The sequence below is a fragment of the Orcinus orca genome, chromosome 10 (genome assembly GCF_937001465.1).
Source record: "Orcinus orca chromosome 10, mOrcOrc1.1, whole genome shotgun sequence".
Taxonomy (NCBI): domain Eukaryota; kingdom Metazoa; phylum Chordata; class Mammalia; order Artiodactyla; family Delphinidae; genus Orcinus; species Orcinus orca.
Genome location: NC_064568.1, coordinates 84,873,526 through 84,892,283, shown reverse-complemented (window position 1 = coordinate 84,892,283; position 18,758 = coordinate 84,873,526). Strand labels below are relative to the sequence as shown.

Here is an 18,758-nt window from a genome sequence, read left to right as displayed (position 1 = left end):
TCAGAAGTGCCTGGAGGGTCACTAGGTGGGTCCAACGCTATTCAGGCTACCTGGGCTCTGCCACTTACGAGCTGTATGACCTTCCAGGCAAATGACTTTGTATCCCTTGCCTTGGTGACTTCCTCTTTAAAATGGAGGAAATAACTGAAACTTACCCCATATGTATGCTGTGAGATTGCATGATTTGGTATATACAAAGTGCTTGGCAAATAATAAAGGCCTGATAAATCCCAGGCATAAATGCCTAACAAATCTTTTTGTTGTTGTAATTGAGCACCCACTGTTTGCCAACGCCTGTGAACAGGACAGGTGCAGCTCCTACCCCGAGGAATAGACATGTCGGCAGCAAAAACAGGTATGGAGCAAGTAGATGAGTGTTGCTACCCAGGAGGAAATGGGAAATAAAGACCCTTTTAGCTGTACATCTCCATAGGAGAATCTCAGCAGCCCAGCTAGAGGTCCCACTTAATCCACAACTTGTAAATTCAAGTTCCATCCATACTGCTTTGGTAATGTATGGTCTTTTCAAAAGAAAACATGAAACACTTGAGACTTATCAACTGTCAAACCAAGTCCAGCTGTGGTTTTCTTGATGCCATAAATCAGCAATTCCCAACCTTTTTGGCACCAGGGACTGGTTTCGTGGAAGACAGTTTTTCCAAGGAGGGGGGCGCGAGATGTTTTCGGGATGATTCGAGTGCATTACCATTATTATGCACTTTATTTCTATTATTATTACATTGTAATATATAATGAAATAATGATACAACTCACCATAATGCAGAATCAGTGGGAGCCCTGAGCTTGTTTTCACTTGTCACTCACTGATAGGGTTTTGATATGAGTCTGCAAGCAATTGACTTATTATGATGTCTGTGCAGTCAGACCTCTCTGCTAATGATGATCTGTATTTGCAGCCGTTCCCCAGCGCTGGCATCACCGCCTCAGCTCCTCCTCAGACCAACAGGCGTTAGATTCTCGTAAGGAGTGCCCAACCTAGATCCCTCACTTGTGCAGTTCACAGTAGGGTTCGCGCTCCTATGAGAATCTAATGCCGCTGCTGATCTGACAGGAGGCGGAGCTCAGGCAGTAATGTGAGCGATGGGGAGCGGCTGTAAATACAGATGAAGCTTTACTTGTTCGCCCGCCACTCACCTCTTGCTGTGCAGCCCAGTTCCTAACAGGCCACGACCGGTACTGGTCCGTGGCCCGGGGGTTGGGGACCCCTGCCACAAATTATGAGGATGCCTATGGGCCTATGGTCATCGCCAGACAAAGAAGAATTTCAAGATCTGTACACCTCATTCTCTAGTTGCTTCCGCTTACCTGAACTGAGCGTCCTCTTTCTCACCTCTAGGCACACACTGTTCCCTTTGCTTGGAGCACCTCTTCCACGTCTCTCTCCAGCCCACTCTCTTGCCTCGATCTTGCCTACATCTCCTCCATGCTCAGTTTGGGTGTCACTTCTTCCATGACGTCTTCCCCACCTCCTTCTATCTCCACCCAGTCTGAGTTAAGTATCAAAGCGTGGCCTACAGTACCCTCCACTCCCAATGGCGTTATATCCCACTCTACTGTAATTGCTATTGAACTGTTTGATCATCCTCCCACCAACCTCTTTAGAACGGAACCCATGAGCCACGTGAGATTAGCATGGTGCCTGCCACATGATAGGCACTGGGTGGATAAACAAGCATTTGATTGTAAACCATTTCCACTTGTACACATAAATCATTTTCACGATTGATACATGGAGACTTCGGAAGATTTTTAGGTTTTTGGGAGAGATGGTTAGATTCCTCACCTGGAATATTCTATAACTTCAGTAGCCAGCAACACTACCTCACTGGTACAGATCAGGCAATCTATTGAGGGCCACTTGGCTGGAAGCATCCTTGTAAAGGTATTCCTAGAGCCTGATGGAGTAGAGGGTAAAGGTTAAGGCAGGTTTGGTGACAGGATGAAGGAGTGGTCTAGTGTTGACATCTATACTGGGACGCAGCTGGCCTCACCATTTGAGGGAGGTGTGTAATCTGGGCCTGGGAAAAAGACTTTTTTGAGCAGAAGATAGGAGAATGTGAAAAAGAGGGTCTGTCTTTTGATGAAATAAAATTTATATTTTAAGGCAGGGCAAGAAAAATTAAACATAATATTCTCTCTCTATGTTTGTTTGGACCTCCTCCCTCATGTGCAGTGTGCATTTGCATTACACGTTAAACAGAGCACTTCAAAGATGGGAGTGACTGCTCCACCATAAAGATCATATTTTCCCCCTTTCTGCTGATGCTAGCAATGTAACTTCTTAAAAGAATAGCGTTCTTTACCAAATTTGTAGGGGGTCATGGTGACTTGCTGCTCCCTTTGTACATGCTTACATGGACTATGTATAGCCTTGGTGAACTTTATGTAAAATGTCAGCAAACACATCCGTACCTTTTGATGTACTATCCTTTGTCTCGAAAATGTATATGACTGTGCATTCGACTTCGAACAGGTGGAACATTTCTCAGAGCTTTCTGAGAATCTGTTTCCTGGTTATAATCCTCAGTTTAGCTCAAATAAAATCCGCTTTTTTTTCTTCTCAGCTTGATTATTAATTGAATTTTCATTGGTACTCTCCATTGCTGTGTGATGCCTATAAAGAAAAATGGGGAATCAAGCTTCAGAGTGAGTGGAGAAAGTCTCCATAAAAGTAGAATTGTTTCCTGAACTATTCTTCAAAGTGTTGGGACATTGTGTTTCTGCAGACAGAACAGGAGATCACATTTCAACCCTTGACCATCTACATAAAATAATGTGCTCTGAAGGTAAAAGCCAGGTTGGTGGGACTTTCTGGGCCAGGTGGAGGGGAGCTTGGTCTTGGGAGATGAGTAAGAGGGTAACAGTTACAGTGAACTTCATTTCCCTTGTCTTGAGTTTCTATGTAAAGGGGCCCAGTAATGATTAAAACTCCAGACTTCTCTTCCACCTCTCATGTTTCCTTCCTCTCTCTTACAGAGAGTTTGGAAGAAGGCACCTCAGCCCTTCCTGGACTGCTTCTTCAAGTCAGCCTGCATGCTAACAGCTTCAGGTCTGTGTGTTCTAGTGGGCTATCCACTCCGTGGATATGCAATCAAAAGGATGCTTCTCCCTCACAGCTTCTTTTCTGAAATCACGGGGACAAATATTTTTCTCTTTGATTTTCCTTTCCAAAAAACTCTGACCACAAGACCACCTTTTAAAATAGTTATTTACAACTTGCATTGTATAGTTGGATTTTAGTGGCTGCTATGAATTGAGATGCTGCAACCTTCTCAACAACGTATTTATCAGTCATTCCAGAGGCTGATCCTGCTAAAAAATAATGCCTGTAGATTATGAAAGTGCATCCATTTGGGATTTCCCCAGGAAAAATAATCGAATGACCAGAGATTATGATGTTGCTTATAGTTTAAATCTGGCGACTTTGCCTTCTGCTTTCCCTGTTTCCCTTTTTGCTTGTTGAAAAAACACTACATAAAAATGCAAGAACGTCAAGAAAGATAGAAATTCTTCTGAAAGAAAAACAAATTCATCTTTGTCTCTTCTTTTTCTTTTTTGTAAACGATAAAACTGTCCCCACCCTCAGACTCATATAACACAGTTCCGTGAAACTCCGTAGGGAAAATTTACCCTTAAGATTGATTACATTTTAATCCCCCATACCCTTTTCCAAGGCAGGAAAACCACAAAAGGCCCCGCTGGGATTCGAACCCAGGATCTCCTGTTTACTAGACAGGCGCTTTAACCAGCTAAGCCACGGAGCCAACACGTCCGCGCCGTTGCAAATAGACATAGAAAAGGAATGATCTTAGCTTTTGTTCTGAGCATCTGTTTCTTCGTTATTGAGGTTCACGAGCCCCCCAAGATGGTCTCTCAGACCCTAAAGATGAACCTCTGCTTCGCCCCCAAAGACCTAAAAGACCGCGCAGCCATAGGAAAACTGAGACCCTCCGCGCGGGGGTGGGGTGAGGGAAACTCTGGCGCGAGCCTGAACCCTCAGGCGGCGCCAGAGGAGTCTTCCCGGAACTGCCAGGAAGGGCAAGAGTTCAGCAGCTGCAGCTTCCTTGGGTGAATTATGACCTGGGGCCCCTGGAGGAGAGGAAATTGGCCACAGTTAGACCAGAACACTTCCAACATCAAGAACTGGTCCCTGCAGGAAGCAAGCTATGTGTTCTTTATTTCACGGATTTTAATTAAAATTCCAGCTCTTCCTTACCCCATTTGTTTCCGTAAAATTGGGTTCCACCGCCTGCTTCTTGCTTAACTAAGTTGCATCTTTAAAAAATTCAAGACTTCATCATTAAAACCTTGTTTGGAAAGAGATAAAGGAGCAGTCTCCTCTCCTCTGCAGCTAGAGGAAGAGAGACGCTTTCTTGTCCGAAAACTTGTCCAAAGGATCTGCTTGACAAGCTGTCAAATTGAAAGCATTCACAAAAATTTCTATATTTTCATGGGGACTTGTGTATTTGTAACTGTTCCAAATTCATCCTCTTCTCTGTGAAATAGATCCGTCCTTAGGCAAAGGGCTTTAGTGGAATTCGGAAGAGTTTACAAGTTGTTGCCATATCTGTGAAAGTAACTTCCCAAATGAAACCCGTAATTATGATTGGCTGCTTGCTTGAAATCTGTTGCCGTTATGAAAATGTTGAAATTAACATTTCAGTATTTCTGAACTGTATCAATATTGAAGGATTTCTCTGTCTCACTTTAAACCAGCCATTGGCACTAATCTCTGCCTACAAACATGATTTGGGGGAGAGGTTAAAAAGCCCATGACTCTGCTAGATTTCTTTTTCATAAAACGATTGAAAGTCTATGAACTCAACACACAGTCTGATTCACTCCATGAAATAAGCACCGATTTCTTTAATAGTATAAGATTAACCATTGTATTATTAATGTGCTTGGAGCCAAGATAATCATAAACAGCAGAGTCACACCTAACGTGACTTTGACCAAACTGTGGTAGACATTCAGAAAGACAACAGAGCCAACAATATTTGGTCTGGGTTTTTCCTTAGACTGGCAGCTGTCAAAATTTGCACAGAAATTCTGGGAAGTCAAAGGAGTTTTTTAACAAGCCAGAGACAAGTCTTGGGAGAAAAATTAAGACTCAGAGCAATCACTTCCAGAAATCTGGGTGTGACCTGCAAAGACCATGGAAAGGCCCCTCACAATGGCTCTGTTCCACACAACTGAAATTGGAGAAGGTGCAGATCGTGGTGTCATAGACTGCTGACAGTGGAAATGGCTGGCAGTGCTACTATTTTCCAAATGCTTGGGAGAGAAACTGGAAGAATAGTGCACTGTGACCCAGAGGAGGAGGAGAGTCCACCGCAGTAATGGCTGGTTTTACAAGTCAACTTGGCTAGTCTATAGAGCCCAGTTATTCAATTAAACATTAATCTAGATGTTGCTGTGAAGGTATTTTTGTGTGGTTAACTTCTACAATTAGTTGGCTATAAGTAAAAGAGATTATCCTCAGTAATGTGGGTGGGCCTTATCCAACAAGTTAAAGACTTTAAGAGCAAAATGGAGGTTTTCCTAAGAAAGAAGAAATTCTGTCTCAAGACTGTAGCATCAGCTCCTGCCTGAGATTTTCTAGACTGCCAGCCTACACTACAGATTTCAGACTTCCCAGGCCCCACAATCACGTAAGCCAACTCCTAGAAATACATGTGTATTTTCCTACTGGTTCTGTTTTTTCTGGACTCTATTTCTCTTTCTCTGACTGGAACAACTACTGAAGAAAAGACTGGAAGCTGGAAACTGGAACTCTCAGAAAAGAAGTCCCAGTAGAAAGATATCTAAAAACAAAATGAAAGCATGCCTCAGCTCATGTCAGAGCATGAGCAGAGAAATCTGAGGCAGCCAAAAGAAGCTTTCAAAACCTTCAAGGCAAAACAAAAACAAAAAAAAACCTTCAAAACAAAGGGAGGTCTTTGCAGACATGAGGAGAGCAGATGTGAGCATGGCCTCCAGCTAGCTGGGTTGAAACCCATTTTAGAGGTGCAAGATGGGACCTGTGACTTCCAGGGATGCCCTGGAATCTGGCCTTCCCATCCTGGGTATGTGATGAGGATAAAATAGAATCAAGAGGTACCTCAGTTTGCTTCTGTTGAGCTGCACCCCACAGGCCTGCAAGCCCTGTACTTGCCCCACCTCAAGACCGGAAGAAAGAGCTCAGAGTCAGCTACAGAGACATCAGTGGTTTAATGGATGGGGGAACTTACACATCTGAAGCCAGGTCCTGGAGTGACACCCCACCGTGTTCGGTATTTGGCAGTAGCCTTCGCTCCCAGGGGAAGAGGGAGGTTACCAGTTATATGGAGAATTGACATCGGGTTGGCTCATCGGTTACCAGGGAAACCAGCTGAGGAGCATACCCCTCACCACCCCTTTGATAAGCTATCTTGGTGGAGATGTTCTGATCTAAAGATTAGAACAATCAGTAGCTGGGGCCCCGGGTGAGTATGTAGGCATTTACTGATTTGGCTCTACAATTAAGAGGGAAGGTCAGTCATGCAAGTAGGGTGTAGGTGAAGCAGGCACTGGTAGAGCAGGGGATGTACAGAGAGCAGAGAACAGCCAGCTTGAGTTGCCTAATCATACAGCTTCATTTCTGAAAATTCAGGCGCAATTGTTCATGTTTCCAAACTCCTCTTTAGAACAGAAATCTCTTTTTCTTCTGATGGGGAGGGGATAGTCTGTAAGCTCGGATGGGAAAATAAATTTTTATTTTTGACTAACTTCTTACTGAAATTTTGTATTTTCTTCCATTATGAATGTAGGCAACAAAGCACAGTATATTTCAGTCCTTTTGACTTTATCACTATTGGCAATCACAAATATTTTCACAGAAAATTACAATTGTTGCAAATTTCTTAAAATATTATTTATGCTCATTACTGCTTTGAAATTATAGTATTTATTAGAACTCCTGCTGGATATTATCATTTGGTGCATTAATAAAGGAGCATAAATATTATAATATAAATTTTTAATAGTTTGATAACATATTTCAATATAATTGTTTTCCCCTTGAAATCTTATGTATTTATCTTTTTAATTTATATTTAAAAGTATTATTCTGTGATGGAGTCTATAACCACCAAAGTTCCTAGGGGTACATAATACCAAATCTGGTCAGAAGACCCCTATTTACTATCTAGGGAGAAATCCCTAACTAGATCTACCTTAATGTTTATGCAGAAACAGGAACATGTACATTTTCTTAAGGGCTGTTGCAACCTTATGAACTGAAAACAAAGATTTTCTAAACACAGTGTGTACATTCTCAATGTCAGGCAGTTTTACTCTGTTTAGTAGCCCTCAACTTAGTTCTTTTTTTGGGGGGGTGAAGTAGAAATGAATAGCTTTATTGCTTTACCAGGCAAAGCGGGCCACAGAGGGTTAATGCTCTCAAAACTGTGTGTCCCCAGCCCTCAACTTATTTACGATGCTCACCAGGCATGGAGATAATGATTCCTTCTCAGAAATATAGACAGGCTGAAAGGCATATATAAGAGACGCTTCCTGAGAAAGCAAACAAATGCTCCTTTTAAAGGTGTCAAATTCTGAAATGTATGTCCTGAGGTAGGAGCAGCATGCGGTGAGGGTGCTTAGCATAGAGTCTTGCTTAAGTAAATATTGGAAATAAAATGTTTTCAACGACCCAAGGAGAGACAAGAAAGAATGTCAGATATATTGTCACCCTACAACGGCTTCCAATTTCCTACACAGTAATAGCCAAAGCCCATACAAGGGTGTACAAGGCCAGAGGTCATCTCCCGGAGGTCTCCTAGCCCTTTCCGCTCAGCACTGGCCTTCTCGACATTGCTGGAACATCCCATGCACGCTCCCACCTCCATGCCTTTGCCCTGGAGATTTCCCCAGTTCCAGGTCGCTCTTTTCCCTGATACCCGTATTTATTGTTCATAACCTTTCCTGCTGGGCTTTTCCATTCTCTTTCCCGTTGGTCTTTTTTCCTCTAAGTGCTTATCACCATTATTTTATTTAGTGCTTTATTATCGTCTTCGCTACGTCCATGCAATCTTCTTGAGAGCAAGGATCACCTCTGTTTTCTTCACAGTTGTATTTCCGGTGCCATATTGGTTGAATGAATGAATGCATGAACGAAGAGATGGTACTGGGGCAGAGAATGCCAGGGTCTGTACAGACAGACTGAGAAAGCAGCACAGACGCTAGGGCCCGTGCAGGCGAACTGGCCGCCTGGGGAGGCCACGCGCTGCAGTCTGAATTAGCTAGGAGGAAGGGGCTTTCAGGGCCAGGCGCAGACCACACAAGGTGGACCGGTTGCCGCCGCCTAGTTTCTGATGAAGGCATGCCCGCCTGCGAGCTCCTTAGGTGAAGGGCCAGTGGCGCAATGGATAACGCGTCTGACTACGGATCAGAAGATTCCAGGTTCGACTCCTGGCTGGCTCGGAGTACACATCACCGTTTTACTTCTTTCTTCTGCCGACCACTGAGGAACCTAATGGAGTTAGAAAATCCATTACAAGGTGAAGTTTGCCTGGAAGTCTCAGGAGCGAGAAGGCCCCGCTTTTGACCACAGCCAGGGTCATCATTCCTTTGCAGAGCAAATTCCGCGTCCGGCCATGCGGTGGCACTAGCCAAAGCCAGACTGAGAAATGTGCGTGGGCCCCGTGTCACGCCCAGCCCCACCAGCTCATTCCTGCTGGAGGATGGGTTTGAGGTAACCTGGTAAGCAATGAGGAAGAAATTAAGATCCAGAAGTTCAGACTGAGAAGTAATAGTGAAGGGATTGAAGTCTCTTTTGTTCTGCCCCATCCGGTCATTTCCAGAATAAATTATTAAGAATTTCGCTTCAGATCTGTACGCTGCGGGGGCTTGGTTTGCGCATCTAATTGGCCTCTCTGATTTGGAAGAGTGGTACAAGACGCACGCGCATATTAACCACGCATATTTGCTGGGACGAAGCGGCCGGGGGGGGCGGCGGGGGGGAGGAAGTGAGGAAGTGGGAGGGAGGGAGGGGCGTGCTCTGTCGGGAGAACTATCAGCAGGGGTGAGCAGTTTCCACCGAGTTTCCGTAGTGTAGTGGTTATCACGTTCGCCTCACACGCGAAAGGTCCCCGGTTCGAAACCGGGCGGAAACAGCGTTGTTGTTTTTCCCCCCCCCCCCACCTGTGTGGATTTCCTTTAAAACTCCATTTATTTAAAAACTCTTCACGCCGCCTTTTCTTGTCTCTCTTGCCCCAGGCTGTGGTGCTGAAGCGACGCTGCTCAAGGTGGGTCCGGAGCCCGCGGCCCCGGAGGCGGACACAAGCATCGCGAGGGGGAGAACCGGGCTGTCCCCGGCTCTGCAAGGCGGCCCGACGCCCGCAGCCCCGGAAGCGCATCCTCGCCTTGCCTTCCTGTTCCCGGCAGCGCCCGGCTCCGGGCGTCTCTGCGCTGGCCCACTGTCCGCGCCGGCCCTGCCCCAGCCGAGAGCACCTGCGCGGCAGGCCCGCAGCTGGCAGAGTCGCGCCCCTCACACGGCCGCGAGACTCGGGTGAGTACCTTGGGGGCCTTAGCGTGCGTCTCCGGGAAATGGGGGTAGTCCCGCCGCCCTCCATAGATTTGGGACCCTCCTGCAATCTGGCCCTCGTCGTGATTAGGTGACCTCGGGCCCCCGACATTTCCACCTTGCTTTCCACTCTCCAGAACAGCTGCAGTGGCTCTCCTGGGCTTCGAGTGTGAATCTCTGGGAAAAGCGGAAGCCGGGAGGTGAAGATCGCAGGCCCTTCTGGGATAAGTCCCCACAGAGACTCTAGCGCAGAAAAAAGGGAGGCGAGGAGGGGATTTGAAAGCTTTGGGCCAGCAGGGCCGTGGCCTGGAAGAGGTCGTGGCGGGTGGGCTGGGCTGCCCTGGCCTGGGTTCTTTCTCGCCTCCCCTCCCCAGCTTAGGAGGTGCCCCCTCCCGAGGGGACACCGAAGGGCCGAGTCTTCCTCCGCTTTGGCCTTCTGCTCTTCCTGTCAAAAAGAAAAAAAAGATCCCAAAGTTAAGAAATGGGGCAACTGTGGATTTTGCGTATTGCCTTGAAGCTTGAGAAAGGTCACTGGCAGCACTTGTTTAAAATCAAGATTTGTGCCCTGGTGTCTGGCCGCTGTTTCTGACATGGCCTGCTTCCATGTTAATTGGATCTATCAAATGGTTTTCTGGGAAAGAACTCTTGATATAACACCAAACAGCCTCAGGTATATTCTCAGGATCTTTTTCTTAGATGTATTATTATTATTATTATTATTATTACTGTTTCTAAGAGCTAGCCAAGGCCTAGTGTCTCAGATCGCATTGCTCCAGATTCCCTCAAATGACTGACAGGAATGTGATGTTTTTATGGCCATAAGACAAGAATAAACTGTTTACTCTTTCTCCCTCCCTCCCTGCCTTCTTTTTTTTTTTTTTTACAGGCAACTTGTATAGGCATCCCTTCCCCAGCCCTATTATTCCTCCATTTTCATACCTTCTCTGAAAGACCCATGCTTTTATCATCTTGTAGTTTCCCTTGTTAGCAAGACAATAAGTTTGGCAGGTGCTCAGTGCAAATTTGTCTAATACATTTTCATTTAAAATTCCCTCTATAGGGAGACGCAAGAGGGAGGAGATATGGAGACATATGTATATGTCTAGCTGATTCACTTTGTTATAAAGCAGAAACTAACACACCATTGTAAAGCAATTATACTCCAATAAAGATGTTAAAAATTTTTTTAAAAATAATAAAATTCCCTCTATACCACTCAGAAATACAGGTGAGTTAATGTGGTGCCCTGCGAGGAGCAAGGGTCTTGGGCCTAGGAGGTGATGGGGATTTGTCCTCTCCATCTTTCTATGATGCCAAGGGGCAGGAATACTTTAGCTGGGAAGCTGAGTGTGCCCCACGCCAACCTGTTGCAGATGGGTGACTGTTTGAAGCTTATGGCTCTCTCCTTCTCTTTAAACCAGGTGTGTTCTGGCAAGATGAAGCAGCAGCCCTACCATTTTAGACACTCTGCCCTTTCTCACCTTCTCCCACTATCCCTCCCTTCCTCCCCCAGTCTCCCTCATTTAACCTCAAATGGAAGCTCCGGGCTGCTCACCTTGTCTGATATTTCCTTTGAAAGGTGGAGAACAAATAGGCCCTGGGGAGTGGCTGACACTGTGTGACCTCTTGCTCCTGTATAGCGCTGCACCTTGAATAGGGTCTTTTATTTGTTTGTTTTTTTTTACTATATCCTCTATTCTCTCCTTCCTAAGCTTGGTGTTGTAATCTTCTTCCAAGTCTTCTCTCCAGCCCCAAGGCACTATCTTGCCATAAATAAGAGGCAGAGAGAAGAGGGTGGCCTTCTGGCTTTGGGGTGGGATTGAGACTAGACCCCAAGTTAGAACAAACTTCTTGGTACCCAGTTCAGTAACGGTCAAGGGAGCGAAAGGACGTTGCTAAAATGTGCCTCTGCTGGGGATGGCATGGGAGTGTGTATTGGATGAGGTGGGATTTGGTCCTTGGATACTGGAGAGAGACTCATGATGAAAGAGAAAAAAAAAACATGGAAAAAATATTCTGAGAGCTGGGCAAAACATCAAAATTAATCTAATCCGAGATGCGTCATAGGTCATTGAGATCTTTATACTCTTTCCTTCTGTATTAGTTTGCTAGGACGGCCATAACAAAATGTCACAGACTGAATATCATAAATAACAGAAATTTATATTCTCACAGTCCTGGAGGCTGGAAGTCCAAGATCAAGGTGGTGGCAGGTTTGGTTTTCTTGCTGTATCCTTACATGGTCCTCTCTCTCTTTGTGTTGTCTGTGTCCTAATCTCCAGTATGACATTAGTCATATTGGATTAAGACCTACCCATAAGACTTCATTTTACCTTAATCACCTCTTTAAAGGCCCCATCTCCCAGTACAGTCACAGTCTGAGGTACTGAGGGTTAGGACTTAAACTTATGAATTTGTGGGGGGTGGGGCAGGCACGGACACAAATTCAGCCCATTTCTGGGAACAGAGATTGGTGTGTTTTGTATATTATTGAAACAATTTGGGGAATTCCCAGAAGTTAACTTTGCAGAAGATTTTAGCATACCTGCATCTCCTCATCTTACTAATCATTTGCATATTTTTATTGCAGAAGAAATACATCATTTGCTTTTTATTTCTCTATTAGTCTTTTTTTTAGGCTATTTCTGTCAGTACATTTAAATATATAGGTCTTTTTCTAAAATTAAAAAAATTCAAGTCTTCATAGGTAAGAAAAGGACTTTAAGAAATGGATGTTTCCTTTCCCCTTGAGGCTGTTAAGAGGGATACCTTTCCACATCCTAAAACCAGCAAGTTCATTAAATGAAGAGTTAAACTGAGACTTTCACAAGAATTTCAGTCCAGTTCTTTACAATATGAAGACATGTTATTCAAAAATTTCACTAACTTGTTCTGTTGTCTGTTAATATAATTTTGCCCTGGAAAGTGTTATTTTAACAAAAGGGAATTGTTAGATTCCTACAACTTTTAAAATTGTTGCCATGTCTTGGGAAAATAACCTCAGTATCTGTCTTGATAATTTCTTGCCTCATTGATAAATCTCTGTATTCCCAAAAGTTATATTACTTAAAAGATTTATCTGCCACTCCTGAAACTAAAATAATATTGCACATCAACTATATTTCAATTTAAAAAACTATAAAATTTTTAAAGTAAAAAAAAGTCTTTAAAAAAAAGATTTATCTGCCAGTTAATAATTTTTCTTTTCATTCACATGCATGATGGAATATTTGTAATCCTATGACTTATATATTTTATTACCTAACAAATTATTTTTTCTTTTTTTAATTCTTAAAATGTATTTATTTGTTTTTAGTTAGTAGACTTTATTTTTTTAGAACAGTTTCAGGTTTACAGAAAAATTGAGCAGAAAGTACAGAGTTCTCATATATTTCTCCTCCCTCTACCTCATTTTCTCCATTATTAACTACTTGCATTGGTGTGGTAGTTTTGTTACAATAGATGAGCCAATATTTATACATTATTATTAACAAATTATTATTGTTAACTAATTCTTATGATTATTTACATTAGGGTTCCATGCTTTGTATACAGTTCTATGGATTTTGTCCAGTGCGTAATGTCATGTATCCACCATTACAGTCAGTAGCATACAGAATAATTTCATTGCCCTAAAAATCTTCCCTGTTCTCCATCTCAAATAATTTCTTTTAATTAACACCACTGTGTGGTGAGAGCCTCTCCCTCCCCGACCTCCTTGGCCTTCATGAAAATGAAATAACCTTTTATCCCACCAGCCCTTTTTCATTATTTGTGCATCTGTCTCCTATATTTGTAAGGTCAGCCACCTGTTCTCCTGATAAGCTTCCTAAATGTGAGTTTCAAGGAACTAATCTATATTCATATACTCAGATCCAGAATCCAGCTAGTGGCCTCTTTTCCTTGAGTTTATCTTTATTGTCACCTGCTGTGTTTGGGCCTTTGACACGTGCCGATCGTGGTTCCCCTGCTTGGGATGGACTGCAAGGGATCCAACATGAAGACTGAGCCTAGGAGACAGACTGTGAGCATTCCCAGGACAGGACATGGGCTAAGAAACACAATTTTGGAGTGAGATGGAAGGAGAATGGTATGGAGTGTCCATTGTTTAGGGAGGTGTGTCGTAGAACAGAAGCTCTCACTTTGGTTTCCTCTCTCATTCTCTGGTAACAAAAAGACCTTTAAGAATATATGCAGAGTATTTAGGGTGACCTTATTTATTGTCCAAGTTGGCACACTTTTGAGAGTAAAAGGGAGCATTATTAATAATATACTAGGGCAACAGGCGCAAAACAAGTCACCCAATATTAGACCAAATGATTTTCATGCCGTAAAAAATCTCTCAATATTGCTTTCTTCATGGTAAGAACAGCTGTCTTCTCCTCCCTGTTCCTTTCTGGGCACACCATTACCATACCCAGAGTTGACCTTTGTGATCTCTGGCATCCTTCTCAATTATTTTCTTTGCACATTTTTTTCTTCATTGTGTTCGATTTTGGATAAAACAACAACAACAACAACAACAACACAACACTTTTGTTCTTTAAGAATTGTCCAAACATTTCTTTAGTGGTGCATTTGGGAGAAAGTAAACTAGGCATAAATTCATGTGATGTTTAGGGAAAGATGTCCTTGGGAGCGAGCAGGTTGGGTCTGGCTGGGTCAGCAGAATTGCAGGGTGTCTCTGTGGCAACCGGGACTTTTGGACCCACCAGTAATTTAGAATATTTAGAGGCAAGGCAAGAACACAGTAAGGGAAGAGAAGGGCCCAGCTAATTCCTTATTAGCTTTTCAGTGAACTGCTGTTCAACATGAGATTAGAACTGTTTCTCCTCTCAATTTTTAATCTCTGTTCCCAAAGTTCCTTGCAAGGTACCAAGGGAAATAATGACTGATTCAAGGCGCACTCCCACTTTGGCTTCTTCCCTCTTCTTTATACTAACTCTCACATCTCCCTATGTTCCATGAGAAGAAAGGAAAACTGCAAAATTTCCAGAAATTCTAGTCATAGTGGAAAAATGGGGGAAGAATAGATAATGAAAGTAGATAGAAAATAGAAAAAGAGATAACGAAATTATCATATAATCAAATTACCAAGTGATAATTTGATGTTTTCGCACCATTTACAGGTGGTTGCCTTTGTTATCCAAAGAACATAAAAATCAAATCTAAGTTTGCTCAAAAAAAAAAAATCTAAGTTTGCTCAAGGACCATGTTTGCCCATTCTATCTAGATGGTGAGGTCGAGCAAAAACACAAAACAAAACTCTGGAGCGATTTAGAGAAAAGATAGTAATTTTTTTTTCTTAAAATAAAACATTGTGGAGTAGGGCAGGGCATAGGGTTACAGAATTCCCTAGGAAACATTTTCAGGGGTGGGGCAGAAGGTGTGGGTGGCTAGTTTCGTCCCAGAGCTTTAAAAAAGTCCCACAGTGTTTGAATGCCAGCCATGGACCTGGGTCCTAATTGCCCAAAATCGAAATAAATCACGTCCATTTGTGTGGCCTTGAATCTGTGCTCGGGGCTGCGCACCTTCTTAAAGTGGCTTTTATTCTTGAGCAGACACATAAAATCACTGTCTGTAAAATATAGAGAATAATGGTGTATTACCCCTGTGTTGTTCCCTACCCGCCTCCAGTTTAAGGAAGAGAACTCCCATGCCCTGTCCAACCACCATCCTTTTTTTAACTCCCTGAGGTGACTACTGTCCTGATTTTTAAATTTATCTCTTGCTTTTTTGACTACCTACTTGCAGCCTAAACAAGTCATTTAGTTTTACACTTATAAATGGATCCATACTGTAGATCCATCTTGTAACTCGCTCTTTTTTGCTCAACATTATGTTCTTGAGATTCGTCCATGGTTTTGCATATAGCTGTAATCTATTCATTTCTGCTGCTGCATAGTATTCCCTTGCATAGATATTGCCAAAATGTATTTATCTATTCTATTGCAGGACACTGAATGGTTTCCAGGTTTTTGAAATTACAGGGTTGCTAGAAACATTCTTGTAGGGGTCTCCTGTGCACAGCCCCAAGAATTCCTCCAGGTAAACACCTAGAAGTGAAATTGCTTTAAATAATGCCACACACTAATTTACACACATATAAACACACACCCTAGCAGTGTATGTGTTTTAATTGTTCCACATCTGCTGAGCCCTTAATATTGTCAGACAATATAGTTTTCACCAATTTGATGGATGTGAAATGTTATATCCTGTGATTTTTATATTCATTCCCATATTACTAATGAAGTTGACCTTTTTTTTTTTTTTGCTTATTCACCATTCATGCTTTTTCTAAGAAGTACGTATTAACACTTTTGCCCATTGTTTTTAAATTTTCATTTTGTCCTTTTCTCATAGATCTGTAGGAATTCTTTACATATTTTGGACTCTAATCCTTTGTCAGTTATATGTGTTATGAATATCTTTTCCCCAGCTTGTAATTTATCTTCTTTTTATGCATCTTTTTTTTTGCTATATAAAAATCACTAATTTTAATATAGTCAAATTTGAATTTTAATGTAGTTAAATTTGTCAGACTTTTCCTTTACGGTTTACACTTTTTGTGTCTTGTTAAAGAAATCTTTCTAGGAGCAGTGAGGAAGACAGAAGAACCACTTGGGCTGGTAAAGCCATCTGCCAGGCACTACTGCCACCATGCCCAAGAGAAAGGCAAAAGGAGATGCTAAAGGTGACAAAGCAAAGGTGAAGGATGAGCCACAGAGGAGATCGGCACGGTTGTCTGCTAAACCTGCCCCTCCAAAACCAGAGCCCAGGGCAAAAAAGGCCCCTGCAAAGAAGGGAGAGAAGCTGGCCAAAGGGAGAAAGGGGAAAGCAGAAGGCAACAAAGATGGGAACAACCCTGCAAAAAACCGAGACGCCTCCACAGTCCAGTCACAGAAAGCAGAAGGCACCGGGGATGCCAAGTGAAGTATACGTTTTTGATAGCTCTGTACTTCTAGTGACTCTACTGTTTGAAATACTATTTTTTTTAAATCAAATTTTGTAAAAACGTAGATTTTTTTTTTTTAAGTTATGTTGTTAGCACACAAGACGCTTCGTTGTTATCTTTTGTGGAAAGGGCAAAATAACCACTAGTAGAATGTTTCAGAAGCTGGATTGAAATGGGGGAAAACAGAATTTTCTATCGTATTTGAAGATTATTCTTGGTTCCCAGGAGAGATTCTCCGACATTCACACATGACAGCCACTATGGCTCAGAAGCCTTATCGTGTGGGGAAGCAAAACTTCGTGTCTTCTCCTTTCCTGATGCCATCGAAAACGCATCCTTGACTTCCTGAAACCAAGAGTCATGATGCGGCCTTGGCACCCCTAGAATCAGCTGCGTCAGGTAACAATACTCAGGATCTCTAGTGATGACATCAAGATGGTATTGCTCAAAAGAGCCAGGATTCCTGTTTGTAGTTTGTGGATCATCTCATTAATAGTCCTGGAGTTTTTAGTTCCTTTCCTCCATGTCAGAGGTGACCTGTGAAAAGCTCTTATATGCCTCTTGTGAAATATTCACCCTTTCTGAAAACTTTTCCTGTTCATTGCAGCAACAGACTTTGTTGACTTTTTGGAGAGGGGAGTTTGAAAGCTGTAAGATGTTACGGATTGTCACCCATGTCCTGCTGGAAGTAACTATTTTTGAAAAGTATCTTATAAAGCTGGATACAAGTTGGCTTCATGGGAGGGGAGGGATCATTTCCTACTCCAAGTCATAAAGATATCCTTTACTGCCTTGTAAAAGTTTTATAGTTTTGCTTTTCACATTTGTCTTTAGTCTTCCCTGAACTGATTTTTGCAAAAATATGAGATAGTAATTCAATATAATATTTTTTCCATATGGTAAGTGGTTGTCCCAACCACTTGGTTGTCCCAACTTTTCTGAAAAGTTCATCCTTTCCCCACTGATCTGTAATAGTGGCTTTTTTCATAAATCAAGTTTCTTTTGCACGGGGCGGGGTGGGGGGGAGCTGGGAGAGGTCTGTTGATGGTTTCGATTCTGACTCACTGGTCAATTTGTCTAACCTTGTGGCAATACTATACAATCCTGAGTACTACAACTTTAGAAAAAGGTCTTGATATCTCAGGACAAATACCACCTCCACCTTTAACATCACCACCAAACTTTTCTTCGTTGGAGTATCTTGGCTATATTCTTAGCCAACTGCTTTTCCATATAACTTCTAGAATTAGATTGACAAGTTCCAAATCAAACTAACAAAAGGTGGAATTTTTATTGGATTTGTATTAAATTTATAGATTAATTATAATATTGAGTCTTCCAATCCATGAACATGGTATAATTCTCCATTTATTTAGGCTTTCTAAATGTCTTTCAATAAAGTTTTATAATTTTCTCCATAAACGTTTTCTTTTGTTAATATTTCTTAGGGACTGTACACTTTTGGATGCTACTTTATATGGTATGTTTTTAGTTGCTACATTTTCTGTTTTCAGCTGATTTTTATATTCAACAACCTTGCTAAGACTCATTAATTCTTATGTCTGTGTATTCTTTGGGGCTTTCTACATAGATAACTATATATTCTTTTTGTTTTGTTTTGTTTCTTCACAGTCGTTGTACCTTCTTTTCCTTTTTCTAGTTCTAGGCATTGTCTAAGTGCTGGAGGTACAACAGTGAACAAAACAAAGTCTCTGCTTTCACCAAGCTTATACTCTAGTGGGGGAGGGTGCAGAAGATGCACAAATGTATGTGACAGGGTGCTTTAAATAAACAAGTGTAAGTGGGTGCGATTTAGATAGGGTGATTAGAGAAGTCCTCTCTGATGAGATGACATTTGAGCAGAGCTCTTAATGAAGTAAAAGAATAAGCTCTTAATGAAGTAAAGGAATAAGAGACTGACTCTGAGGGGAAAACATTCCAGCAGAGGAAAAAGCAAATGCACAGATGAGGTAAAAATACGTTTGGCAGGGCTCCCCTGGTGGCGCAGTGGTTGAGAGTCCGCCTGCCGATGCAGGGGATACGGGTTAGTGCCCCGGTCTGGGAGGATCCCACGTGCCACGGAGCGGTGGGCCCGTGAGCCGTGGCCGCTGAGCCTGCGCGTCCGGAGCCTGTGCTCCGCAACGGGAGAGGCCGCAACAGTGAGAGGCCCGCGTACCGCAAAAAAAAAAAAAATGTTTGGCATACTGAGGAAGAACAAGGAGGCAGAAGTGG

The 18,758-nt window shown here is 42.6% G+C and overlaps 1 protein-coding gene and 3 non-coding genes across 6 annotated transcripts; 3 read left to right on the top strand and 1 right to left on the bottom strand.

Annotated features, from left to right (window-relative positions):
• Positions 1 to 3,711: 3,711 nt before the first annotated feature.
• Positions 3,712 to 3,785, bottom strand: TRNAT-AGU (transfer RNA threonine (anticodon AGU)). The gene has a single exon. It is a non-coding gene; the product is annotated as a tRNA-Thr (tRNA).
• Positions 3,786 to 8,393: 4,608 nt separating this feature from the next.
• Positions 8,394 to 8,466, top strand: TRNAR-ACG (transfer RNA arginine (anticodon ACG)). The gene has a single exon. It is a non-coding gene; the product is annotated as a tRNA-Arg (tRNA).
• A 619-nt stretch (positions 8,467 to 9,085) lies between these two features.
• Positions 9,086 to 9,158, top strand: TRNAV-CAC (transfer RNA valine (anticodon CAC)). Its single transcript has one exon. It is a non-coding gene; the product is annotated as a tRNA-Val (tRNA).
• On the top strand, positions 9,091 to 17,948 carry HMGN4 (high mobility group nucleosomal binding domain 4). Of its 3 annotated transcripts, XM_049693701.1 has the most exons (4): positions 9,091 to 9,553; positions 9,706 to 9,768; positions 15,524 to 15,616; positions 16,154 to 17,948. In XM_049693701.1, exon 4 carries the CDS (start codon positions 16,232 to 16,234, stop codon positions 16,502 to 16,504), a length of 273 nt encoding a protein of 90 aa, XP_049549658.1. In that variant the 5' UTR covers positions 9,091 to 9,553; positions 9,706 to 9,768; positions 15,524 to 15,616; positions 16,154 to 16,231; the 3' UTR covers positions 16,505 to 17,948. The 3 variants fall into 3 exon arrangements, with proteins under 3 accessions (XP_049549658.1, XP_012389807.1, XP_004273519.1); XM_012534353.3 differs by lacking the exon at positions 9,706 to 9,768; XM_004273471.4 differs by lacking the exons at positions 9,706 to 9,768; positions 15,524 to 15,616.
• Positions 17,949 to 18,758: the final 810 nt, after the last annotated feature.